The sequence below is a fragment of the Macaca thibetana genome, chromosome 2, assembly GCF_024542745.1.
Source record: "Macaca thibetana thibetana isolate TM-01 chromosome 2, ASM2454274v1, whole genome shotgun sequence".
Classification (NCBI taxonomy): domain Eukaryota; kingdom Metazoa; phylum Chordata; class Mammalia; order Primates; family Cercopithecidae; genus Macaca; species Macaca thibetana.
Window position 1 is genome coordinate 106002704 of NC_065579.1, and position 23509 is coordinate 106026212.

Consider the following 23509-nt stretch of genomic DNA (forward strand, 5'->3'; position numbering starts at 1 on the left):
GGAGTGAGCTGCTCTGGGCTGTGGGTTTGTCAGATGGCCAGTGGTGTCAGTGGCAGAGCATGTTCTCATGTCCTGGCAATGCTTCCACACACTTCTGGCTGTCTGGGCTGTGGAAGGGGGTGTGCCAGGGGTAGGAGGACCCCAGGCCCACCCAGGCTCTTCACCAGAGGGGCCAGCCCAGTGTGACCTTGAGCTAGTGTCCTTGGCCGTTGGCAATCTGCTCTCCAAGGGCTCCCTGGGGCTAGCTGAGGGAGAGGCAGCTGGCCTCGCCTTCCTCCAATGATTTTCCAATATTTACTGGCTCATTGACATATTGCCCTGGCCATGGCTCCTACTGCGCAGCAAGGACCTGAGAGCCAGCCCATGGTCACCCTCTCTTCCCTCTGAGGTTGCACCTGACTGGGAGGGAAAGGGCTTGTCCTCTCTGCCTAGTCACTCAGGGACAGAGCATATAGCTCGTCCTGCCCCTCACCCTCTATCCCCAGCCCCCACTAGACTAGTTTTTGCTCAGTGGGCAGAGCATGGAAGGGAGAGCAGTCTCCCAGGAAGGGCCAGGGCCAACTACAAGCCCCTTCTCTGCCTGTGGGCCTGGCTTATAAGTTTGCTCCTTTGCCTTCTTCCTGCCCCTTCTCTACCCAAGTCTGAATTTTGGTAGGACCTGGTGTTACAATGATTTGGGGCTGAACAGTCAATGGCACTTTAATTAGCTCCATGCCTCCCTCCAGTAGGGAGGAGCAGGGCCCCCAGGTAACAGTGGGTAGGACCAGGCTAGTTTTGGGCCTGAGGCTGCCCCTCCAGGGGTCTGGGAACAGGCTGTAGGACCTGGTGCTCCCTGTGTGGGATGCTGTGAGGAGGGAGAGCTGGGCAGAGAAGGAAGGGCTGTGTGGCAGGGACATGGTTTTCTCTCCATCCGCTGTCTCCCTTGTTCCTCTATTCTCCCCGATGGCTTTGAGATGAAGGCGATGGCAAGGATGGAGGATGCAGTTTCCATGGCAACGGGGCTGTCCACAGCCAGGCAACTTCAGAGCCGGGCTCTCCGGAGGAGGCAGATGCGCAGAACAGCCGCAGACTGCCTCCCGCCTGCCAACAAGGGGGCTGGCAGAGCAGGTGGCACCGGGTGGCAGCCTGGTGCTGCCCAGCCTAGGGGAGAGGGTGGAAAGAGCAGTACTCCCTCTTATCATCTTGTTACTGCCAAGTTCCTCCAGAAGGGAAGCTAGGGAGGTGGCTTGAGTGTTGAGAGGGGTTGGGGTAGGGTCCTTGTTGTCCCTGGTATCTCTGGGTGGACACAGGCTCTGGCCTCTGGGATCTTCCCCAAAAGCCAAATGTCTGCTGCTCTTGTGATGGCCACTCAGCTGCTACCCTTTGGACCCTTTGTCCAGAGTGTGAGGATGTTGGTGAAGGCCATGCCCTGACTAAATTCAGGGATCCTTTTCTTCCATCTAGCTACTGGGGAAGGACCTGGATCTTCTTCAGGGGCCTCCCTGCCCCTGGCCTCAGTGACCTGGCCCAGTTTCCTGAGTGGGGCTCAGGTTTGGCAGATGCCTGCCTCTAAGTGCTGGCATTGGAGGGGCCCCAGAGCCTGACAGCTCCTGCTTCCTGACACTGTGATCTTGTTTAGCATCCTCCTGGAGACCAAGGCTGGAGTGGGTATGTGGGTGGGTAGAGAAGCAAAGACAGCCATCTGTGTGTTTAGAAATGGGAGGTGTCAGGGGCATGGACTCTTGAGATGGAGGAAGCCCCAAGGGCACCCAGGTTGGCAAAGAAGATTTGAATCCAACTATTAAAAAATAATGACTTTCCTTCACTGACCTTGGAAGCATCAGGGTTGGGGTGTTCTACTTTGCCGTTGAGCACATGGAGACTTAGGATGAAAGGCTTTGCCTGGATCACCCGTGGAGTCAGAGGCTGAGCCACAACCAGACCTGGGCCAGGCCATCCACCTCCCACGTGGCCTCCTAGATGCACCCTTCCTCCAGCTGGCTGCTGAGGGTACTAGCTAGATAAACCTTTCAGGCTCACTCCCCTTTCCCTTTATCATCCATGGGCTTGCTTTTAACTGTTCTTTGCTTGCTTGCTTTAGTTGAACGAGGTTCCTCAACCCTAGGGTTGGCCAGGCAGGCGGACAAGTGGAGTCCTGGAATGGCTTCTCCTTGCCAGGCAATAAGTTTCTCATTACTGCTAAGTGGAAGGCTCATTTCAGAGCTCATGGTGAGAGCGGGGCGAGTGCTATAAATAGTCATGTTGTGAAGGTTGGCGGGTGAGCAGTGACAGGGCAGGGGCCTTGCAATCATCTTAGTGGGTATTTGTGCTCCGTCGCAGGAAAGGTTGGAGGGCAGACCGTGAGTGAGAAGCACTTGACCCCCTGTTCTGGCTGTCATTGCCCACCTCAGGGTGGCTCTGGCATGTCTGTGCCCCTCCATACACATCAGAGCATTGGATTCTGTGTCTAGGCAGAGGGAGGTGGAGTGCCTTTTGGAACTTGGGGCCCAAAAGGTGGTACATCAGCCCATTGCGTAATGTCCTGTGCTAGATCTACTTGTCTTACCTGCCCTTCCAGTCCAGGGTCTCCCTCCTCCCCATCAGCTAAAACCCTGGGTTTATACGTGAGGAGGTATGGGAACCACACCTGATAGTCTCAGAGGTTGATATAGATCAGGGGAATTAATGGGAGTGGAAGTGGTGTTTAACTGGCCTTGATCCTTGTTCAGGGTCTATAGTAGCATGTCTGCAAGAGCAAGGGCTGGAGGCCTAAGGACTGAGGGTACTGGTCTTCTGATATCTATGGGTCAGTCAGCGTTGTCCAGGGTGGAGAGGAGGTCAGGGCCAGGGGGTCCTGGGATGGAAAGTCTGGCAGGTGAGACTTTGGCTTGGGCACATGGGGTCCCTATCCTGGGGTGATCCAGGGGTGCCAAGCTTTATGGCTCTGTGAGACCAGTGCCTCCTGGAACAGATTTCTGGTCTCAGATGTACACATAAGAGAGCAGTGCCAGGCTCCTGGGTTCTTTTACCGCTTGCCCTAGGGTGTCGTCCTCGGTCTTCAGACTATTATTGCACTCTGGACTATGGGGCCCTGCTGTTAGGGTGATCTATGTGTGCCTCCCTCAGCAGGGCTTTGGAACTTGGAAGAGGTTGAGAGGCAGAACCAGCCCCTGGGACGGAATAGGTAATAGACAGTTCTGGGGGCCACCCAGGGACAAGTGAGTCAGGGGCCCTGTAGGGCTCATTTTACCTTTTGCCACTCTCTGACTAGGCGCGGAAGCTGTGTGCCTATCCTCGGCTGGAGATCTACCAGGAAGACCAGATCCATTTCATGTGCCCACTGGCACGGCAGGGAGACTTCTATGTGCCTGAGGTGAAGGAGACAGAGCGGAAATGGCGGGGGCTTGTGGAGGCCAGTGATACCCAGGTGGATGGCACAGGTACAGAAGGTGGGGTATGAGGATGGGGCCCTCCTGGAGCTCCTCTCTTCTGGACTCCAGGGGCTTGGTTGAGGAGGTTCCTCCCTCTCTGGGTTGGCACTGTGGGTGTCAGGCTATGCTTGGCAGAGGGAGGAAGGAGACCCACCTACCCGAGGACCCACATGTGGAGTTGCCTATTCCCAGACACATGGATCTACATAGATCTGGATTCACACACATTACCTCCTGGCAACACAGATACAAAGACCCTGCCTGGATTCCCTCCAGATGCAGCAGGAGTACCCTTGGAAACAAAGATCACAGACAACTTGATGTTCATGGGAAGGGGCTGAGGCTGCTCAGGAAAGGAGTCCCTTGGGTGGGGCTCAGCAGGAAGTAAGATTGGCATAGATCTGGAAGGTAAGGAAGGGAGCAAAGTGTTCTCCTGTCCCTCAGTACGGGCCCCACCCAGAGCCAGCTGCTTTCTCCCTGCCAGGGAACAACCAGGGAGCATGCAGAGTGGAGCCAGGAGATCCGTCCCCTGCGCCATCCTCCAGGGCCAGTCCACACTCCTGCTGGCAGCCTCAAGGCCCCAGGTCCAGGCTGGAAGGCTGCTTGCCTGCCCACCTGTCTGCAATGATCTCTGTGACCCTGGGCTGTCTCAGGCACAAGGGGATCTGCTGGGTTACATCCCAGATGGTCCCAGGGGACCTTATCCTTGGCCAACCTGGTGGAATTTGTGACTTCTAGGAGTGGTACAGGGCTGTGGGGAGAGGAACTGTCCCTCCTCCCCTCCTTCTTTAACAGATGATCTGCCCATCCAGTCAACAGCCAAGGTCACCCTAGGGAGATGTGTGTCAGCTAGGGCTGGACAGGAGGGTACTGGGAGCAGTCTCTACTCCCTAGGGGCCTGTGTCCAACACAGTTAACTTCATCTGCCACTTAATTACCTCCATGGGGTACAGCTCCCTTCTGCCTGGTAGTGCCCAGCAGACACTCTTCAGTTCCCCTACTGTGGGCACAGGACATGGCACAAGGTCAGCAGGCCCAGGCAGCCTCCAGGGCAGGAAGACAGAGTGCCTTCACTTTCCTGTGACCTCCCTCTGCTGCCAGCCTCCCCCTCCTTGACCCACCCACCCAGCTTCCTTCCCTCCCAAACACTGCCTGCCAGGGACGTTGAAGGACTGCTTGGCACCCGCTACAGCTGGCTGCAGCAGCGGCTCCCACATTCCCCAGCTCCTCAGCCTGTTTTCCTCCCCTCCAGCCCGCCCACCCACTCCCTGGTGTTGGGACCAAGGGGTCTGCCCGCCTCTCACAGGGCCTGTCCTGACACCCCAGAGGGACTCGGTGTTTGCCCGCCAGGTGCATGCCACTGACACAGCAGTTGGTGGTGGGTGCATGCAGGGTGTCTGACTGCCCAAGGCTTGGCCTGTCCCTGCCCACCTCCCTGCTGTGGCCCCAGCTTGGGCTGAGAGGTGAAAGGGGGTGATTAGCTGCCTTGTGCCTGTTACTACATTGATGTATTATTTAGCTCCAGAGAGGCGATGAATATTTGATCATCTTGCACTGGCTGTGGGCAGAGTGGGAGGGAGGGATTGGGGTGAAGAGGGTGGACTTCAAATCCCCTGCCTCAGCAGCCCTGGGGATTTAGATAGGGCCCTGCCTTGCCTGGTATCTTCTCCTCAGGGATGCAGGCATGGGACTCTTGGACCTCCTCCTGTGTAGATCTCAGTGGGGCTATAGGGATGCTACTTCCCTGTATTGCTTTTTTTTTTTTTTTTTCCTTCTTCTTCTGAGGCAAGGTCTGACCCTATCGCCCATGCTGGAGTGGTGCAGTGGCAAGATCTCAGCTCACTGCAACCTCTGCCTCCCGGGCTTAAGCTGTCCTCCTACCTCAACCTTCTAAGTATCTGGGACAACAGGTGTGCACCACCACGCCTGGCTAATTTTTGTATTTTTTATAGAGATGGTGTTTTGCCATATTGCCCAGGCTGGCCTTGAACTTGTTAGCTCAAGTGATCCTGCCTCAGCCTCCCAAAGTGTTGGGATTCTAGGCATGAGCCACCATGCCTAGCTGGATTCCTTTTTTTTTTTTTCCCCCCTAAAGATGGAGTTTTCCTTTTTTGCACAGGCTGGAGTGAAGTGGCATGATCTTGGCTCACTGCAACCTCCGCCTCCTGGGTTCAAGCGATTCTCCTGCCTCAGCTTCCCGAGTAACTGGGATTACAGGTGCCTGCCACCATGCCTGGCTAATTTTTGTATTTTTAGTAGAGATGGGGTTTTGCCATATTGGGCAGGCTGGTCTGGAACTCCTGACCTCATGTGATCCCCCTACCTCAGCCTCCCAAAGTGCTGAGATTACAGGCGTTAGCCACTGTGCCTGGCCTCCAGCTGAATTCCTTTGCTTGAAGTGTATATATGTCCCCAGGGGCTGTCTTCATCTCAGCAGGCTGTCCTGGCCTGAAGGTGGCACCCCTAGGCTCCTTCCTCTGAACACTCCTAGCCTAGGAATTGGGTGGTAGGAGGTAGCATGCTGGGAAGCAGGCACATTCCTGTACCTGGGGTCCCAAGAGAGCCATTGAGTGGGTGGGCAGACAGAACATATAGTTTAATAGGGCCAGGGAGAAACTGTCTCCCTCCTTTGCTCTTTTCAGGCCTGCAGCCCCTAGGGCACTGATCATTATTTAAGGAGCAGTGAGGGCCTGGCATCCTGTCCCCTGGTCAGAAGAAACTACCTAAAACTCATTCCCCCACTTCTCCCCTACCGCCTCATTCACAGGCCCCTGTCCTGGGAGCCACACCTGGGGCCTCAGCAGGAGGGGAGCCCTGAGCCAGCAGCCTGGGCTTCTAGGACTTACCTCACCTCTGCCAGTAGCACCCAGAGGGCATATTCTGGGGGCTGAGTGGGTGGTAGGGGTAGGGAGAGACCCCAAATTCCCCCACCTCCTAATTCTCCCACCCCTAACCTAGGCCCCAGCTGAGGCTCAAGAAAAGCCCCAGGCTGAGTCCAGGTGCCAGGCAGACCCCAGCTGCACCTAGCTTGGCTCCAGCACCATGGAGACAGCGACTGGGGAAGCTGGCCCACCCCTCACCTGTGATGTTTGACAGCTGACCCTCTCCCCATCACACATGAAGGGTAGCAGATCCACTCTCTCCCAGTCTGGATTCCTGCACACAGCAGGCCTGAGCCCTGTGTTCCTCCTTGCTACCCCAGCCTGCATTCAGTGCCTCTGATCCAGGGAGATGAACCCAGGGGTTGTTCCTGGACAGGGCAGATGAAGGGGCTGCTTGTTTGGAGGATGTATTGGGGGTGGAAGGAGCAGGTTAGAAGGGGTTTGGGCCATCAGCCTGGCTCAGCACTGGTTTGGGGCACCCCAACCACCAGCAGAGTGCTCTCATCATCCGCTTTTGCTATCTTGTGGTTCAGGAAGCACCAGTCGTTGGGGGTGGGGTGGGTAAGGGTTTCTCAGGGTCGGCCCAGGCATAGGGAGAGAAAGCCAACATGTTTTATCCCAGCACCCTCCTCCTTGCAGCTGGTTGAGTGTTTCTCAGGCCTTCTCCATCCTGCTCATACTTCAGCTCCCCCCTCAAGTGGGGACTTGGTGTGGGCCAGAGGCAGGGGCCTGCTGACTCCCTGGATGCTGCTCCTGGGAGCCCTGCATGGGGGAGGGCTGCAGAGGGGCCTCCTGCTGAATTCTGCAGTCCTCATGCCCTTGGGTGATGTTCTGTAGCTGGCCCTGGATACATCTCTCTCCAAGCTTGAAATGGGGTTGGGGGAAGGTGGAGGGGACACTACTTGGGTCTCTTTGTTCTATCTCAGCTCCTCACCTCAGGGCTGAGTGGCCCTTAATAAATGTAGGGGGAAGGGCAGCAGGCTGTGTGGAAGTGCAGGGAGCTGAGGCTAATTCAGGGTGGGGAGAGGAGTGCACAGCTACCTCCTCCCTCCCTCCCCGCTCTTTCCCTCTGCCCTGTCTGTGCAGCCCCAGTCAGGGTAGAAGACAGAGGGCAGCTGGAGCGAGCCCCCTGAGCCCAGGAGGCTACATTATTCATGAGTGCACTGTGTGCTGAGTTGCCTCTCCCTGGAGGAGAGGGAGGGGTGGTCCTGGCTAACCTGTGCTCCCTTTTCCTGGCCATAGGAGCTGACACAATGAGTGACACGAGTTCTGTAAGCTTGGAGGTGAGCCCTGGCAGCCGGGAGACTTCAGTTGCTACACTGTCACCTGGGGCGAGCAGCCGTGGCTGGGATGATGGTGACACCCGCAGCGAGCACAGCTACAGCGAGTCAGGCGCCAGCGGCTCCTCTTTTGAGGAGCTGGACCTGGAGGGTGAGGGGCCCTTAGGGGAGTCACGGCTGGAACCTGAGACTGAGCCCCTGGGGACTACCAAGTGGCCCTGGGAGCCCAGTGCTCCTGAGAAGGGCAAGGAGTAACCCGTGACCTGCACCCTCCTGCAGTGCAGTTGCTGAGGAACTGAGCAGACTCTCCAGCAGACTCTCCAGCCTTCTTCCTCCTTCCTTTAGGGGAGGAGGGGTTCCTGAGGGACCTGACTTCCCCTGCTCCAGGCCTCTTGCTACGCCTTCTCCTCACTGCCCTTTAGGCTCCCAGGGCCAAAGGAGCCAGGGACTATTTTCTGCATCAGCACCCAGGGCTGCCGCCCCTGTTGTGTCTTTTTTTCAGACTCACATCGGAGCTTCCAGGACCCACAATAAAGCCAATGATTTACTTGTTTCACCTGGATTTGGGTTGTGTATTTGTTTGTTAGTTCTGCCTTGGTTGGGGGTGGCGGGGAGTGGCTGTACAGATAGGCTGGGAGTGGGAAGGAGCCTCCCCTCCCCAGGACAAAGAACAGAGGGAACATGGCAGGTACCCTGGGGTCGGGGGAGGAGGGGTGTTAGAGATCCTCCACCTCCTACTCTGTGACCCCAGTGGCCAGCTGCCCCCCCACTGCAGTTGCCAGAGAGCAAGCAGAGCCTGGCTTGGGTGAGAGCTGAGCATGGGGTACCCTCCAGGGCTCAGGAGTGGGGAGCTCACAGCCTGTCTTCGTCTGCCTCCAAGGGATGCCTTTGTGTCTGTAGCTCTAGTGTGCCTGCACGCTGGTACTTCCCCAGTAGGCGAGGCTGCCCCACTGTGCCTACCAGTGTCTGTGTACCTGTGTGTGTGCATGTGCCCCCATGCTCATGCATTTGGCTCTCTATAACCACGGATGGGGCTGCTTGGGTAAAGCTGTGCCCAGGTGAGCATCAGGGTATGATTGTACCTGAGCGTGGCTGAGTCTGTGTGGATGGCTGTGTGCCTGTGTGTGTGTGTGTGTGTGTGTGTATTGCTGTGCTTTGTGTCTGTGTATGGTTGTATTATAGGAGCATGTGAGGCCATCTAACAGCATCTCTATGGGGTCTTTGTTCATATACAACTGTGTGTGGCTGTGTGTGTAACTGTGTGTGGTGATGTTCATGACATTCATGTATAAAGCTATGTGTTTTGCTGTGTCCACATATAAAAGCTATGGCTCTGTGCAGCCGTGTATCCATAATTATGGCGATGTATGTGTGGACATGTTTTGGTGTACAGCTATTTGTGGCATGTCTGTGTGAGCAGCTGTATATATGTGGCTGTGTCCACATGTGCAGCCGTGTGTAGACATGGTCACATGTTCTTAGGGGCAGGGGTGTGCCCATGTGTATTATTGCTGTCTACAAGTATAGCTGTGTGTGGTTGCATGTTTACATGTACTGTGTATGTGGCCATGTCCACATGTACAACTGTGTGTAAGGCTAGGTGTATGTCCTCATCTGTGTGCACACAGCTGGGAGTAGTGGCTGCCTAGCTGTGTGTAACTGTGTGTCCATGAGCTGTGACTGTGCAGCTTGTTTGCTGCAGGCCACATCATGGGCTTTTCTGGCTGGTGCTGTACATAGCCATATCTGTGTTTACAGCCCTGTGCCTTTTGTGAGGCTGACTTGTAGAGCTGGTTGGGAGTGTGGCTAGAAGGAGTGTGTGACTCCTCACCTCAGCACCCTCCTGCTGTCAACAGAGGCCTGGCCCATTGCTCACCTACCCCAGGGAGCGGTTGCTCTTCAACAGCCAGAGAGGGTGAGAGCAGCCGGTGGCAGAGTTGGAGGTAGAAGACAGCATGTCTGTCTCCCACTGCCACCTTGTCTCCTGTTAGTGATGGGGCTTGTGTTTGTTTGGGTTTGATGTGTCTGTTTTGTTTCAAAGCTGTGTTCTTTCCACAGCAGCAGGGCATCGGGTTTCTGTGTCCAGGGAAAAAGCTCGTCCTTGGTGATCACCCCCGCCCCCCTACGAACTGCCACATGCACAAGTGGGTGTATGTGTCTGAGGGGTCTGGGCTTGGCATGTTCATTAGCATGTATCTGAGCTGGGCTTTCTTCCACTGACACTTGTGGAAGAAAGGGCAGTGTCAGGGGAATGTGTGTAGGGGATGCCATGCCCCTTGGCACTTGTTAAGTGTATGCACATGTTAGGGGTAGACAGCACAGGCTCTCTAATCCCCATTCCTTCAGCACAGTCTGGCACTACAGCTTATCCACTACCCTCTACCCAGGGGCATCCTTCCCCATCCTGCTGTGGGAGGGAAGAGTCAAGAGCATCTTCTCAGAGCTGTCCTCCCTCTGCTTGGGCTCCAGCTCTCACTCCCTCCTACGCAGCAGCCAGTTCCAGAAGCCTTTCCCCAGGCCCCTCCCCTCCCAGATCCCCCTGCCATCCCTAACACTCCCTCAGGGTTGACCCTAGTACTTGGTTCTGCAACCCTTCCTGCAGGTTGCTCTCTCCTTGCTTAAATACCCTTTTTACATGGGAGTGGGTGGCAGGTTTAAAGGGCATCTGCAGGAAGGAAGGGGAAGCCCCATTCTCCTCTGACCTCTCCCTTCCCCCAATCTTTTCCTCTTAGTGACTCGGGCTCCAGCTCTCACAAGGGACTGAGGATATATGCCTCAACCTCAGGCCTGGGATGTGGACCCAGCTGAAATGGCTGGGTGGGGAGAATAGCCTCCACCCGTCTCCCACGCGCCCCTTTACCTATCCCCCAGAGGCACCCCTTGCACTAGGGCCAGCTCCTCCAGGGCCAACTCCTCCACTCTGCAGTAGCACTATGTGAACCTGTCGGGGCGCAGTGACCTCCCCACCCCGTGCCCCGTGGCATCCCCCCGCCCCGCACCTGTGCTTTCTAGGTGGTAGTCTGACTATGGAGCGGAGTGGGCCACCAAGCATCTGCTCCAGCGCAGAGCGAGAGCGCTCGGGGATTCAGCACCACGAGGCGGACAGCTCCAGGTCCTGAGGTCCCAAGAAGAGCAAGAGCGTGGAGGGTCCAGAGGCAGGCGGAGGCCGGGTTGGGAGCCGGAGACCCGGAGTTGGGAGGAACGGAGGAGGGGCTGGGGGCGGGCCGGGGCCGGGGGCGGGGCGGGCCGCGATTGAAAGCGGCGGGGTGAGCGGGCGGGAGGAGAGCGCAGGGGCGGAGAGCGCAGAGCCAGCGAGCAAGCGAGCGAGCGGGAGCCGGAACCCCGCGCCCCCAGCTCCACTCCGGTTCTCTCCGCGCCAGAGCCGGGCGCGCCAGGTAGGGTGAGCCGGCGGTGCCGCTGCCGCTGCCGATCGTTTTGGCCCTTACCTTATGTCCCAGGGCCCCGCGGGCCCTCGAGTTGTGGGGCGTCCGCACTGGGGTGTCCAGACAACGTTCCTTGCGAGCTCTGGGAGGCGGGAAGACAGCCCCGGGCGTCCCGCCTTTCTTCTCCAGAAAACGCAAGCCCCGCATCGCGCTCTCCCATTCCTCCTGCTCCAACGTCCTCTGGTCCTTCTTTCTGTCTGTGCCTCCGTCTTTGTCTCAACCTCTCAGGCTTGCTCGCTCCCTGCCCAGATTTTGTGGCCCAGGCCCCCGGCTGCCTGACTCCGGGTTTCTGTCCCCTTCCTGCCTCTGAGCTTCTATCTGGGCCTCCCCTGTGGGAGGCTTGCGACTTGACCAGTTTTGGCCTCAGCCCCCATCTGGGTCCCTGTCCCCATCTGTGCTGGTCTTCCTCCCCGCTTCTCCCTCGCTTGCCTGGGTGAGCTGCTTCTTTCCTGATCCCCAGAGGAGCCCAGTGCCCCTGCCCTGGGGAGGGGCAAAATGGAGAGGCCCAGCCTCCGTGGCCAGCACATGGGGTCCCTGAGTTAGTTGCTGCCCTTCTTCAAACTCAGTTTCCTTTCCTGTTCTGAGGAAAGAGGTATGTCCCTCTCCCAGCCTTTCCACGCCCGTGTGATTGTGAGAGCCTTGTGGGGTGTGTGTTTGGGAAGGCAACTGGGGTACAAATGATAGGACACAGTGAGGAAGAGACAGGGAGGGGGTCTCTGAGGGCCATGGCTAGGGTGGGCAGGACCCTGAAGCTGAGGATGGGGAGATTGGAAATGGTGACTTTCTCTGCTGGGTTGGGAGTGAAGAGAAAACAGAGGCACAAAGTCTCAAACAGCGTTCTACATAGAGCTAGAGAGTCCCGCACTCTCACCCTCAGCACTGTTTGGAGACTCTGGCCCCCAACCTTGACACACACATACATGAACATCTGCTTGCCCTGTTGACTTAGGACCTTGAGCCACTTGGGTACCCTCCCTGAGGCCAGCCATTCTACCTTGCTGTCTCATTCCCAGGGCTTAGTGTCTCTATTTCTTCCTCAGTCAGGAAACTGTGGGGATGGCTTTTTAAGAACCACAGGCTAGGACCCTTGGGTGTTCACATGGGCTCCAGTCTCCCCACGGGTTGGAGACTGTCCCTTAGAGACTGTCTTTTCCTCTTCCCTGGTGGGTCCTTAGACAGCAGTTCCTTCTCTCTGGAAATTCAAGGCTCAGGATGGGGACCTCTGAGTTTGTAACTCTGACATAGTCTGTTCCAAAGGTATTGACCTCAGGATCCTGGGAGGTTTATACTGTTCTTGGACACCCTTTGATTTACAGAGGGGTCAGCATTGGCTAGGGTCTCCTGTCCTCTGCCTGGGACTTCACTGCTTGCATCCCTCCCCACTGCTGAGTTTGGTAGGTGAATAGGGCCCATCTCTCACCCAGCTGAGGCCAGGGCTGAGAGACAGGCCCAGGGGAGTCCCAGGAGCTTCTCAACCTAATGACACCATCCTGTCCCTGGTTCTTGAGTACCCAGGAAAGGGGCTTGTGGGGAGGCAGAGTCAGAAGGGGCAACTGCTCTCAGGCTCCACTTTTCCTGGTCTGTTTTTCTGTCTTTCTGTATCTCTGCAGGAGCTGGGTCCCTTCGCATCTCTCTTCTTGTCTGTCCTTTCCTGGTCCCTGTTTCCTCCTCTCTTTGCCTTCGCTGCTTCTAATCTCATCCCCTGGAGACCCAGGTCTGCTGGACCCATCCATCCCCTTTGGGGCCATGGGATCACTGCTTGGGCTCCTGGCACTGCTGCTGCTGTGGGGTGCTGTGGCTGAGGGCCCAGCCAAGAAGGTGCTGACCCTGGAGGGAGACTTGGTGCTGGGTGGGCTGTTCCCAGTGCACCAGAAGGGCGGCCCAGCAGAGGACTGTGGTCCTGTCAATGAGCACCGTGGCATCCAGCGCCTGGAGGCCATGCTTTTTGCACTGGACCGCATCAACCGTGACCCGCACCTGCTGCCTGGCGTGCGCCTGGGTGCGCACATCCTCGACAGCTGTTCCAAGGACACACATGCGCTGGAGCAGGCACTGGACTTTGTGCGTGCCTCACTCAGCCGTGGTGCTGATGGCTCACGCCACATCTGCCCCGACGGCTCTTACGCCACCCATGGTGATGCTCCCACTGCCATCACTGGTGTTATTGGCGGTTCCTACAGTGATGTCTCCATCCAGGTACGTGGAGGCCACCCAAATGGGGACTAGGGAGGGAGGCCAGAGGTGGTGACCCAGAATTCCTGCTGAAAAGGGAAACTAGAAGCTTCCCTGCAGTAGCTTTTACAGAAGCTAAGAAAGTGCCCTGGTCACATAATGGCGGTCAATTTTTAGAGACTGTGCAGGAGAACATCTTACTCCTATTACTCCCACCACACACACCCTACACACACACTCACACACACACACACCCACACACACACCCTACACACCCTCACACACACACACCCTACACACACACACACACACCCACACACCCCTACACCCCACACACACCCACACACCCCACACACACCCACACCCCCACACACCTACACACACACCCACACACCAACACACACCCCATACACACCCACACACACACCCACACACCCCACCCACAGCCCCACACACCTACACACACACACACACCCACACACACCCCATACACAACCACACCTCCATCCCCACACATACCCCCACCCACACATCCCCAACACACCCACCCACACACACCCCCACACCCACACCCCAAACACCCACACCCCCACACACACCCCCCACACCCACACCCCAAACACCCACACCCCCACACACACCCCCACACCCACACCCCACCCACACCCCCATACACACCCCTACACACCCACACCCACCCACCCATACATGCACCCCCACACACACCCACACACCCACACACACCCACACCCACACACCCCATACACACCCACACCCATACCCACACTTTCACACCCCCCACACACACCCACACCCCCACACACCTACACACACACCCACACACCAACACACACCCCATACACACCCACACACACACCCACACACCCCACCCACAGCCCCACACACCTATACACACACCCACACACCCACACACACCCCATACACAACCACACCACCTCCATCCCCACACATACCCCCACCCACACACCCCCCCCAACACACCCACCCACACACACCCCCACACCCACACCCCAAACACCCACACCCCCACACACACCCCCACACCCATACCCCAAACACCCACACCCCCACACACACCCCCACACCCACACCCCAAACACCCACACCCCCATACACACCCCTACACACCCACACCCACCCACCCATACATGCACCCCCCCCACACCCACCACACACACACCCACACACACCCACACCCACACACCCCATACACACCCACACACCCACACCCATACCCACACTTTCACACCCCCCACACACACCCACACCCCTCACATACCCCCCACACACCCACACCCCCCACACACACCCACACCCCACACACCCCCCCACACACCCACACACCCCCCACACACCCATACACACACCCACACACACCCTCTCTCACACACACACACCCTCACCCTTGATGTTAAACAACCCTGAGGGGCTTAATAGCCAGGTCTCCCCACTTACTAACTGCATGACCCTGGCACGTTATTTCTCTTTTCTGTGTCACAGTTTCTTATAAAATTGGATTCACAACACTTTTTTTTTGTTTTCTTTTTTGAGACAAGATATTGCTCTGTCTCCCAGGCTGGAGTGCAGTGGTGAGATCTCAGCCCACTGCAACCTCTGCCTCCCGAGTTCAAGCGATTTTCCTGCCTCAGCCTCCCAAGTAGCTGGGATTACAGGTGCCTGCCACCATGCCCGGCTAATTTTTGTATTTTTAGTAGAGACGAGCCTGACCTCACCATGTTGGTCAGGCTGGTCTCAAACTCCTGACTTGAGGTGATCCGCCCACCTCGGCCTCCCGAAGTGCTGGGATTAGAGGCATGAGCCACTGTGCCCAGCCCACAGTACTTTCTACTTTTAGGTTTGCCATGGAAATTTAATGAGTTGATACATGCATAGTATGTATCGGGGGCCTGACAAGTCATAAGGGCACAGTTGATAGTAGCTGCTATTATTTTTAACCCATTTTATAGATGAGGAAACCAAGGCTCAGAGAGAGGTGGGCCACATTCAAGGCAGTGGTGGAGGGGAGCTGTGAAATCGGCTCTTGGACAAGGGACTCCTGACTTGTCAGATCATCTCTGCCTGGATTGGAGAGGGGTGGCCAGATAGAATCCAGGAGTGGTCAGAGGAGAGAATCAGGACAGAGGAGTCAGGAGGAAGATAAACAGAATGTGTCGGGGGAGGGCACCAGAGAGTCTTCAGGGGGCACAGGATTTGAGGGGGTGGGAAGGGTGGGGAGCCAGCTCCCCTGCCCTTAGCCTCCTACTTTCCCACAGGGGCCAGCAGAGGGTGCCCTGTGGTTCAGCTTCAGCAGAGGCTGCTGGCCCCGCTGAGCCCTCTGCTGCTCCCAGGGCTGTGCCCAGCTGTGATCCTCCTGTCTCTGACTGGGTCCTACCTCTCATCCAGATTCCCGCTTGCCAAGTGCCCAGCACAGGCTGCTGGAAGATGTGGCTGGAGCTAGGATCAGGGCTGGGGGACATAAGGTAGGCCTTGGCTGGGCCTCAGCTTCCTATAGGAGAGTGACTGAGGGCATTGTCGTGATGGAGAGGGCCAGGCCCCCTATCCTGGAACAGTTGTTCAGGAGAAATGGAGCAGAAGCAGCAATCAGAACCCTGGAGTCAGTTACTGGCCTGGAGTCGGGGAGGCCTGGCCACGCTGTCCACTGCTGGGAGTGGATTATCTGTCCTGCTAGTCCCAGTCACTGGAGGTGGCTAGGCAGCTGTCCTGCTAGTCCCAGTCACTGGAGGTGGCTAGGCAGCAGCCTGGGGAAATGTGGCTTGCTAGCATCTACGTCTGCAGCCCTGGGTTGGGGCAGGGATGAGTGGGTGGCCTCCTACCTGCTGCTGTCTTCCAGGACCTCTGCTGATGTTTTCTCCACAGTTCTCCTTAGGGCCCATGTATTTATCTCCAGAAGTCCAGTTACCTGCTTGCCATCCCGAGCTGCCTGCCTCCTGGATCAGGACCCATGCCTCAGCAGTGGTCTGCTTCTCCCTTGTCCTGATCAACATGAGGCTAGCCTGTCACCCGTAGGCTGCACCTACCTGTTGATATTCCCCCCTCATGGCTGCTCCTTCTCTCTTGCCCATGTCCCTATCATCTTCCCTTTGCCAGGCACTGTGGCCTCCCATGCATTATCGTTTTTATCCTCTCAGCAGCCTTGTAGGGCAGGGACATGAAACTGAGGCTCAGGGAGATTTGCCAACTCCAGGGGCCCAAAGGTAGAACGTGTGGGAGGGGAGGAGACATTGAACCCTAGACTGTCAGAGCCATAGGCTGTATCCAGTTGCAACACAAGACTCACCCTCTGCTGTAGAATCTGAGCCGTGCTCTGCTTTCACCTACCCACCCTCTACCTGGCCCTTGGCTGGATCCCACTCCTGTGGGACCTGAGGGTGGAAGATGGGGTGCCAGGAAGCCAGTGGTAGAGCAGAAGCCTTGTTTATTTAAGACTCATGCATCCAATGGAGACCAAGCCTTGGACTATTAGGGTCATGGGACCCTGGGATCTGTGTCTTTCTTCCTGAGGGAACCTTTCCTTCTTTCTGTATCATTCTGTCAGATTGATTCAGGGGAAGGGCTACCTACCCTCAAATAAGTAGAGAGCCAAAGAGCTCTGAGTAGCCAGATGCCATCTCATGCCTCCCTCTGCCCCAGTGTAGCCAGGTGCCAACCTCCCTCCACCCAGGCCTTCCCTTGGCCCCCCTGCCATGTGTCTAAAAGGGGATGGCAGAGGGGATCAGGTGTGGCTCACGACCCTGGTGTCTCAGCCCTGGGTCTTCTCTCCCTCAGCCCTTGGAAAGATATTTAAAAAACTCCCTACCCCACAGGGAAGACTGTCAAGTCGGGAGGCAGGGCTTTAGAGAGGGAGCCTTTAGGGCTGACCTTGCGGACACTTGACACCAAGACCTGCTAGCTGTGGGGGATGCACCTGTCTCTAGTGTTTGATCTGACCTCTGATCTTTGCCTTCTCTAATCCTCCCCCAGGTGGCCAACCTCTTGCGGCTATTTCAGATCCCGCAGATCAGCTATGCCTCCACCAGTGCCAAGCTGAGTGACAAGTCCCGCTATGACTACTTTGCCCGCACAGTGCCCCCTGACTTCTTCCAAGCCAAGGCCATGGCTGAGATTCTCCGCTTCTTCAACTGGACCTATGTGTCCACTGTGGCGTCTGAGGGCGACTATGGCGAGACAGGCATTGAGGCCTTTGAGCTAGAGGCTCGTGCCCGCAACATCTGTGTGGCCACCTCGGAGAAAGTGGGCCGTGCCATGAACCGTGCAGCCTTTGAGGGTGTGGTGCGAGCCCTGCTGCAGAAGCCCAGTGCCCGCGTGGCTGTCCTGTTCACCCGTTCTGAGGATGCCCGGGAGCTGCTTGCTGCCAGCCAGCGTCTTAATGCCAGCTTCACCTGGGTGGCCAGTGATGGCTGGGGGGCCCTGGAGAGTGTGGTGGCAGGCAGTGAGGGGGCTGCTGAGGGTGCCATCACCATCGAGCTGGCCTCCTACCCCATCAGTGACTTTGCCTCCTACTTCCAGAGCCTGGACCCTTGGAACAACAGCCGGAATCCCTGGTTCCGTGAATTCTGGGAGCAGAGGTTCCGCTGCAGCTTCCGGCAGCGAGACTGCGCAGTCCACTCTCTCCGGGCCGTGCCCTTTGAGCAGGAGTCTAAGATCATGTTTGTGGTCAATGCAGTGTATGCCATGGCCCACGCGCTCCACAACATGCACCGTGCCCTCTGCCCCAACACCACCCGGCTCTGTGACGCAATGCGGCCAGTCAATGGCCGCCGCCTCTACAAGGACTTTGTGCTCAACGTCAAGTTTGATGGTAATGTTGTTGGCCAGTGTCCATTGGCCTGCTGGCTGTCAGAGGATGAGGGGAAGCAGGCCTTCAGCTTCCATTCCTTTGCTAAGGAAACAGTAGAGTGAAAGTAAAGGACTCACCCAGGAGTGGCATCAGAGCCAGGGCAAGGATGCTAGGCAGAGAGGACTCCAACTGAAGCCAGGGCTGAGGTTCCACTTTCTTCCAGAGAGTAGACCTCTGGCCTGGTCCTGCCATTTTGAGGGTCTCTGGCTCCTCCTTGGGCCCTGCCCTCTATCTTCTATCTCCTTATCTTGCCAAAGGTGGAGACCAGGAGACCTCAAGCCCATTCTCAGGCACCAGTGAGAGTTAGAATCAGTCTGGCTTGAGGGTGAGCATCAGGATGACACTATATTCTTTCTTTCTTTCTCTTTCCTTCTTTCTTTCTTCTTTCTTTCTTCTTTCTTTCTCTTTCCTTTCTCTCTTTTTTCTTTCTTTTTCCTTCCTTCCTTCCTTCCTTCCTTCCTTTCTTTTTCTTTCTTTCTTTCTTTCTTTCTTTCTTTCTTTCTTTCTTTCTTTCTTTCTTTCTTTCTTTCTTTCTTTCTTTCTTTCTTTCTCTCTCTCTCTCTCTCTCTCTTTCTTTCTTTCCTTTCTTTCTCTCTCTCTCTTTCTTTCTTTCTCTCTCTCTTTTTCTTTCAGAGATGGGGTCTCACTATATTGTCCAGGCTGGAATGCAGTGGTTATTCACAAGCACAATACAGCCTCCAACTCCTGGGCTCAAGTGATCCTTCTGCCTCAGTCTCCAGAGTAGCTAGGATGACAGGCATGTGGCACTGCGCCTAGCTTCAGGGAAAATTTCTATTCCTAATCTTGATTTTCCACTCAAGGTGACCTGAAAGTCTCCTGAAATCAAAAGTTATTTTAACAAGAGTGCCAGCTTTAAGAGAAGTGAGTGCTACAGATCATCACTATGCTTCAGGAAGAATCACCATGGGAACAGTGGGAGACAAAACTTGGAAGCCCTGGCTCAGGGTTAAGATGAAGAGTAATTCCAATAGAAGTGACATTCAGAGTTATGCTACAATCAGCGTAGGGGTTAGGGTTGGAGTCTGGGGTCCAATTGGGCTGATGTTAGAGCAAGGCTAAATTCAGCATGTTTGACTTGAGTGGCATTTATGGTAGGGCTAGAGTTGGATTTTGAGAACTTTTAGGCTGAGTAGAAAGAGTAGGTACTTGAGGGGACCTGGGTTTGAATCTAGGCTGCACTATTCACTCATGGGGCCTTAAGCATGTCTTTTGCTTTCTTGAACCCTGATTTCTCACGGGCTGGGGATGGCTGTAAATTCTGGCTAGAGCCTGGCTGGGAGATGTGAGGGATGAAGTGGGAGTGGAGAGAGGAAGTGATTTTCCAGCCACTGAGCACATTCTGGCGAATGGCAATGGTTGCAGGTGACCTCTGAGGTTGGGATTCAGTTTGCACCAGGATGACTATTAGGACTGGGGGTGCTGGAGGTGGGGTTGTTGTTGGGATTAGTGGGGACAGGATTGGAACTGAGACTGGGTTTAGCCTTAGCATTGAGTCTGGGGAGAGGGCTGTAGTGTATGTTTCGATGAAGTTGGGATTTGGGGCCTGGGCTGGAAAGTGTTGGATAGTACTAAAGTTGAATTTGGGGAGTCATGGTTGGGGACTGATGTGGGCATTAGGTTTTTGGAGATGTCTGGGCTTTAAGGCTGGGATTACATTTGGCATTTAGGGTTGGGGTTTGATGTTGGAGTTTAGGAGTAAGACTGTTGTCATCTCTCATTTAGAAAAATGACTGGGGTCAAGACAGGATTTAGTATTGGGTTAAGGATTGGAAGGGCTAATGGTGGCCTTAGCTCTGGCGTTTGGGTTCCATGTTAGGGTGGATGTTGAGGTCACATCAGGGTAACACACTAGTCCAATCTTCTCTTCCTTCCCTTCCCCATCCTAGCCCCCTTTCGCCCAGCTGACACCCACAATGAGGTCCGCTTTGACCGCTTTGGTGATGGTATTGGCCGCTACAACATCTTCACCTATCTGCGTGCAGGCAGTGGGCGCTATCGCTACCAGAAGGTGGGCTACTGGGCAGAAGGCTTGACTCTGGACACCAGCCTCATCCCATGGGCCTCACCCTCAGCCGGCCCCCTGCCTGCCTCTCGCTGCAGTGAGCCCTGCCTCCGAAATGAGGTGAAGAGTGTGCAGCCGGGCGAGGTCTGCTGCTGGCTCTGCATCCCGTGCCAGCCCTATGAGTACCGATTGGACGAATTCACCTGTGCCGACTGTGGCCTGGGCTACTGGCCCAATGCCAGCCTGACTGGCTGCTTTGAACTTCCCCAGGAGTACATCCGCTGGGGCGATGCCTGGGCCGTGGGACCTGTCACCATCGCCTGCCTGGGTGCTCTGGCCACCCTCTTTGTGCTGGGTGTCTTTGTGCGGCACAATGCCACACCAGTGGTCAAGGCCTCGGGTCGGGAGCTCTGCTACATCCTGCTGGGTGGTGTCTTCCTCTGCTACTGCATGACCTTCATCTTCATTGCCAAGCCATCCACGGCAGTGTGTACCTTACGGCGTCTTGGTTTGGGCACTGCCTTCTCTGTCTGCTACTCAGCCCTGCTCACCAAGACCAACCGCATTGCACGCATCTTCGGTGGGGCCCGGGAAGGTGCCCAGCGGCCACGCTTCATCAGTCCTGCCTCACAGGTGGCCATCTGCCTGGCGCTTATCTCGGGCCAGCTGCTCATTGTGATCGCCTGGCTGGTGGTGGAGGCACCGGGCACAGGCAAGGAGACGGCCCCCGAACGGCGGGAGGTGGTGACACTGCGTTGCAACCACCGCGATGCAAGTATGTTGGGCTCGCTGGCCTACAACGTGCTCCTCATCGCACTCTGCACGCTTTATGCCTTCAAGACTCGCAAGTGCCCTGAAAACTTCAATGAGGCCAAGTTCATTGGCTTCACCATGTACACCACCTGCATCATCTGGCTGGCATTCCTGCCCATCTTCTACGTCACCTCCAGTGACTACCGGGTGAGCTACCTGCCACGGAGGTCAGGGGAGATGGGACACCAGACCCTCTGTTTCCTGGTATCTTATTTAATCTACTGGTAGCTCTGGGGCTCCAAGAGGTTAAATGCCCACTTAGGGGACCACAGCTTGTGTGGATCCCAAGGGGAAGGTGGGAGGGCTGAATAGGGCCTAGGGAAATGGCCAGGGAGGTGGGGAACTCGAGTTAGAGAAAGCTGGGATTTCAGGACTTGCATGTAATCCCCTATCCTGGGAGGAAATAGGGGTGCAGAAATATGTTCAAATGAACAGGGTTCTGCCCTGCTCCACTGAGGGGTCAGCTGCAGAAGGGGTTGCGAGATGAAGCCAGGGAAGGCAGGAAAGATGAAGCAAGGTGGGTAGGGGAGGAGATCTGTGGTATAGAGTTGAGAAAAGCTAAAGCAGGTGAAAATTGTTCCCCAGTTGGTGGCTTCTGAGCAAATTTGGTTCCAACTGGCACTGTGTCTCAATGGTCTCCCCAGCTCCAAGGGGCAATGACTGCTTCAGATAGGGTGGTCAGGGAAGCCCTGAGGAGGTGACAGAAGAGCTGTGTCCTGAATAAGAGGGTCATCTTGGCTAATCTTCATGACTTGAGTAAGCTCCATGGCTCTCCCATTTTACAGATGAAGAAACAGAGACTCAGGGAGGTTCAATCCCTTGCCCAAGGTCACTCAGCTTGGCAGTGCAGAGCAGGGTCTGAACTGCAGAAAAATTGAGGCGAAAGCCCCGGCAAAGGCCCCTTCCCCAGGACAGAGGTGTGGTGGCACAGTGCTGGGGGCCAGGGACCGCTGGGCTTGGCTGCTCTGCTTGCACCTGCTGGGCCACCTGCTTGGGTGGTAGAGGCCAGGGCTGGGGAGGGATTCTGCTCTAACTCAGCCTGTATTTGCATATGATTTGCATTTGCATGCCAATCACAGGCAGCTAAGGACTCACCTGGGACACACACTGTACCCATACATGCATGCACACACACACACTTGTACACACAGACATAGCCACATGCATGCACACACACATATCCCACATACACACACTCGTTGGCACACACACACATATCTTCCTAACAAATGAATCCATATCCATGCACCCTACACTCACACACACATACACTCATGCAGACACCTGCAGAAATTCACCACCCCACATACATGCACTTACACAGATATACACACCTACATGCATGCACTCCATACCTGCACCCCCTCAAATGCACACACCCCTGTGCATACATGCACCCCTGCATGTTCTCCCCTTCAGCTGGAACTCTTGTCACCCTGGGAAAATGGTCTGGGTCTGATGCTGGGACTGTGCCCAATTTTCCTAGCAATGCTTTGGGACCTGGCAAATGGACCACAGCCCAGTGTTGGATGCTCAGTCTCCCCCACTCCCTCCCCCACAGCCCGGGCAGGGGATCCTGGGGTCAGGCCCAGGTCTTGACCTGTGCCTGTTCACCCACTCACCCACCGCAGGTACAGACCACCACCATGTGCGTGTCAGTCAGCCTCAGCGGCTCCGTGGTGCTTGGCTGCCTCTTTGCGCCCAAGCTGCACATCATCCTCTTCCAGCCGCAGAAGAACGTGGTTAGCCACCGGGCGCCCACCAGCCGCTTTGGCAGTGCTGCTGCCAGGGCCAGCTCCAGCCTTGGCCAAGGTCAGTGTCGTAAGCAGCCATCTCTGCCTGTTCCCCTCTCCCTGTCCAGCTCCTTGGGTTGCTGAGATCTCTTGTCTGGGGGTGAGGTGCCCCTCAAATGACACTGGCAGGAGAGGATGGGAGAAGGGAGGGGAGGCTTCCCTCACAGCCCTGCTTCCCCGCTGCCTGCCCTCCATGGAGGACCTCGGAGGTGGCCCCAACCTCTGGCTTCCTTTTCTTAGGGTCTGGCTCCCAGTTTGTCCCCACCGTTTGCAATGGCCGTGAGGTGGTAGACTCGACAACATCATCACTTTGAAGACCCCATACTCCCGCCCTGACACAGCTGCTCCTGGAAACCTAGTGCAGACCCGCGTCCAGGGCCAGGAGGAAGTTGGCTGGAGCACTGCAATAATTTATTACCCACCCCATGTCTGCCCCCAAAGTCACTTACCCACCTCCTTACCCCAACTCTTCAGACTCAGAAGTCAGGAGCCTTGGCCGGGAGCCTCTGCAGTGGCCACGAACTGCCGTTGTAGCTGTGTTTCATCCTGGCCAGGCCCAGGGCTCGGAGAGGAGCAAGCCAGGGTCCAGTCTGTCCTGGACCGGGGTGGCGGAGGACGGCAGGCCCCAGTCCTAACCAGCAAAGGTGCTTCCAGCCCAGCCCCTCCCCCTATCTAGGGCCTTTTTTATTTTTTATATCAGTTACTCTGGGATGGGGAGGGTGGTTATTGTGGGGGCTGCCCCTCCCCCACACAGTAGTTTGTCCTGTCGTTTATTTTGTATTACCTGTAAATAAAGTGGCTTTATTTTAAAAAA

At 56.1% G+C, this 23509-nt stretch overlaps 2 protein-coding genes and 1 long non-coding RNA gene across 7 annotated transcripts in view; 2 read left to right on the forward strand and 1 right to left on the reverse strand.

Moving 5' to 3' along the window:
• TEX264 (testis expressed 264, ER-phagy receptor) overlaps positions 1–8134 on the forward strand; it is a 32953-nt gene extending 24819 nt beyond the window's left edge. For all 3 annotated transcript variants that reach the window (XM_050780971.1, XM_050780972.1, XM_050780973.1), the window contains exons 4-5: positions 3251–3419; positions 7535–8134. In XM_050780971.1, coding sequence (XP_050636928.1) covers positions 3251–3419; positions 7535–7827 — 462 coding nt within the window. In that variant the 3' untranslated portion in view covers positions 7828–8134. The remainder of the gene's footprint in view (positions 1–3250; positions 3420–7534) is intronic.
• On the reverse strand, positions 670–11096 carry LOC126948773 (uncharacterized). Its single transcript, XR_007723519.1, has 3 exons — positions 11019–11096; positions 3230–3347; positions 670–1140 (listed from the first exon to the last, which is right to left on the reverse strand). It is a non-coding gene; the product is annotated as an uncharacterized LOC126948773 (long non-coding RNA).
• GRM2 (glutamate metabotropic receptor 2) lies at positions 10821–23509 on the forward strand. Of its 3 annotated transcripts, XM_050780760.1 has the most exons (6): positions 10821–10967; positions 12626–13211; positions 17190–18027; positions 19974–21049; positions 22534–22714; positions 22936–23509. In XM_050780760.1, exons 2-6 carry the CDS (start codon positions 12762–12764, stop codon positions 23007–23009), a joined length of 2619 nt encoding a protein of 872 aa, XP_050636717.1. In that variant the 5' UTR covers positions 10821–10967; positions 12626–12761; the 3' UTR covers positions 23010–23509. The 3 variants fall into 3 exon arrangements, with proteins under 3 accessions (XP_050636717.1, XP_050636716.1, XP_050636715.1); XM_050780758.1 differs by lacking the exon at positions 10821–10967 and having other exon boundaries at positions 12201–13211; XM_050780759.1 differs by lacking the exons at positions 10821–10967; positions 22936–23509 and having other exon boundaries at positions 12184–13211; positions 21688–22615.

Bases quoted from the DNA above. Each gene is read 5' to 3' on its own strand.
- GRM2 (XM_050780758.1), top strand. From the start codon at position 12,495: ATGACACCATCCTGTCCCTGGTTCTTGAGTACCCAGGAAAGGGGCTTG. The intron at 18,028-19,973 runs GTAATGTTGTTG...TCCCCATCCTAG, and splicing joins GCTCAACGTCAAGTTTGATG to CCCCCTTTCGCCCAGCTGAC. The intron at 21,050-22,533 runs GTGAGCTACCTG...CACCCACCGCAG, and splicing joins TCACCTCCAGTGACTACCGG to GTACAGACCACCACCATGTG.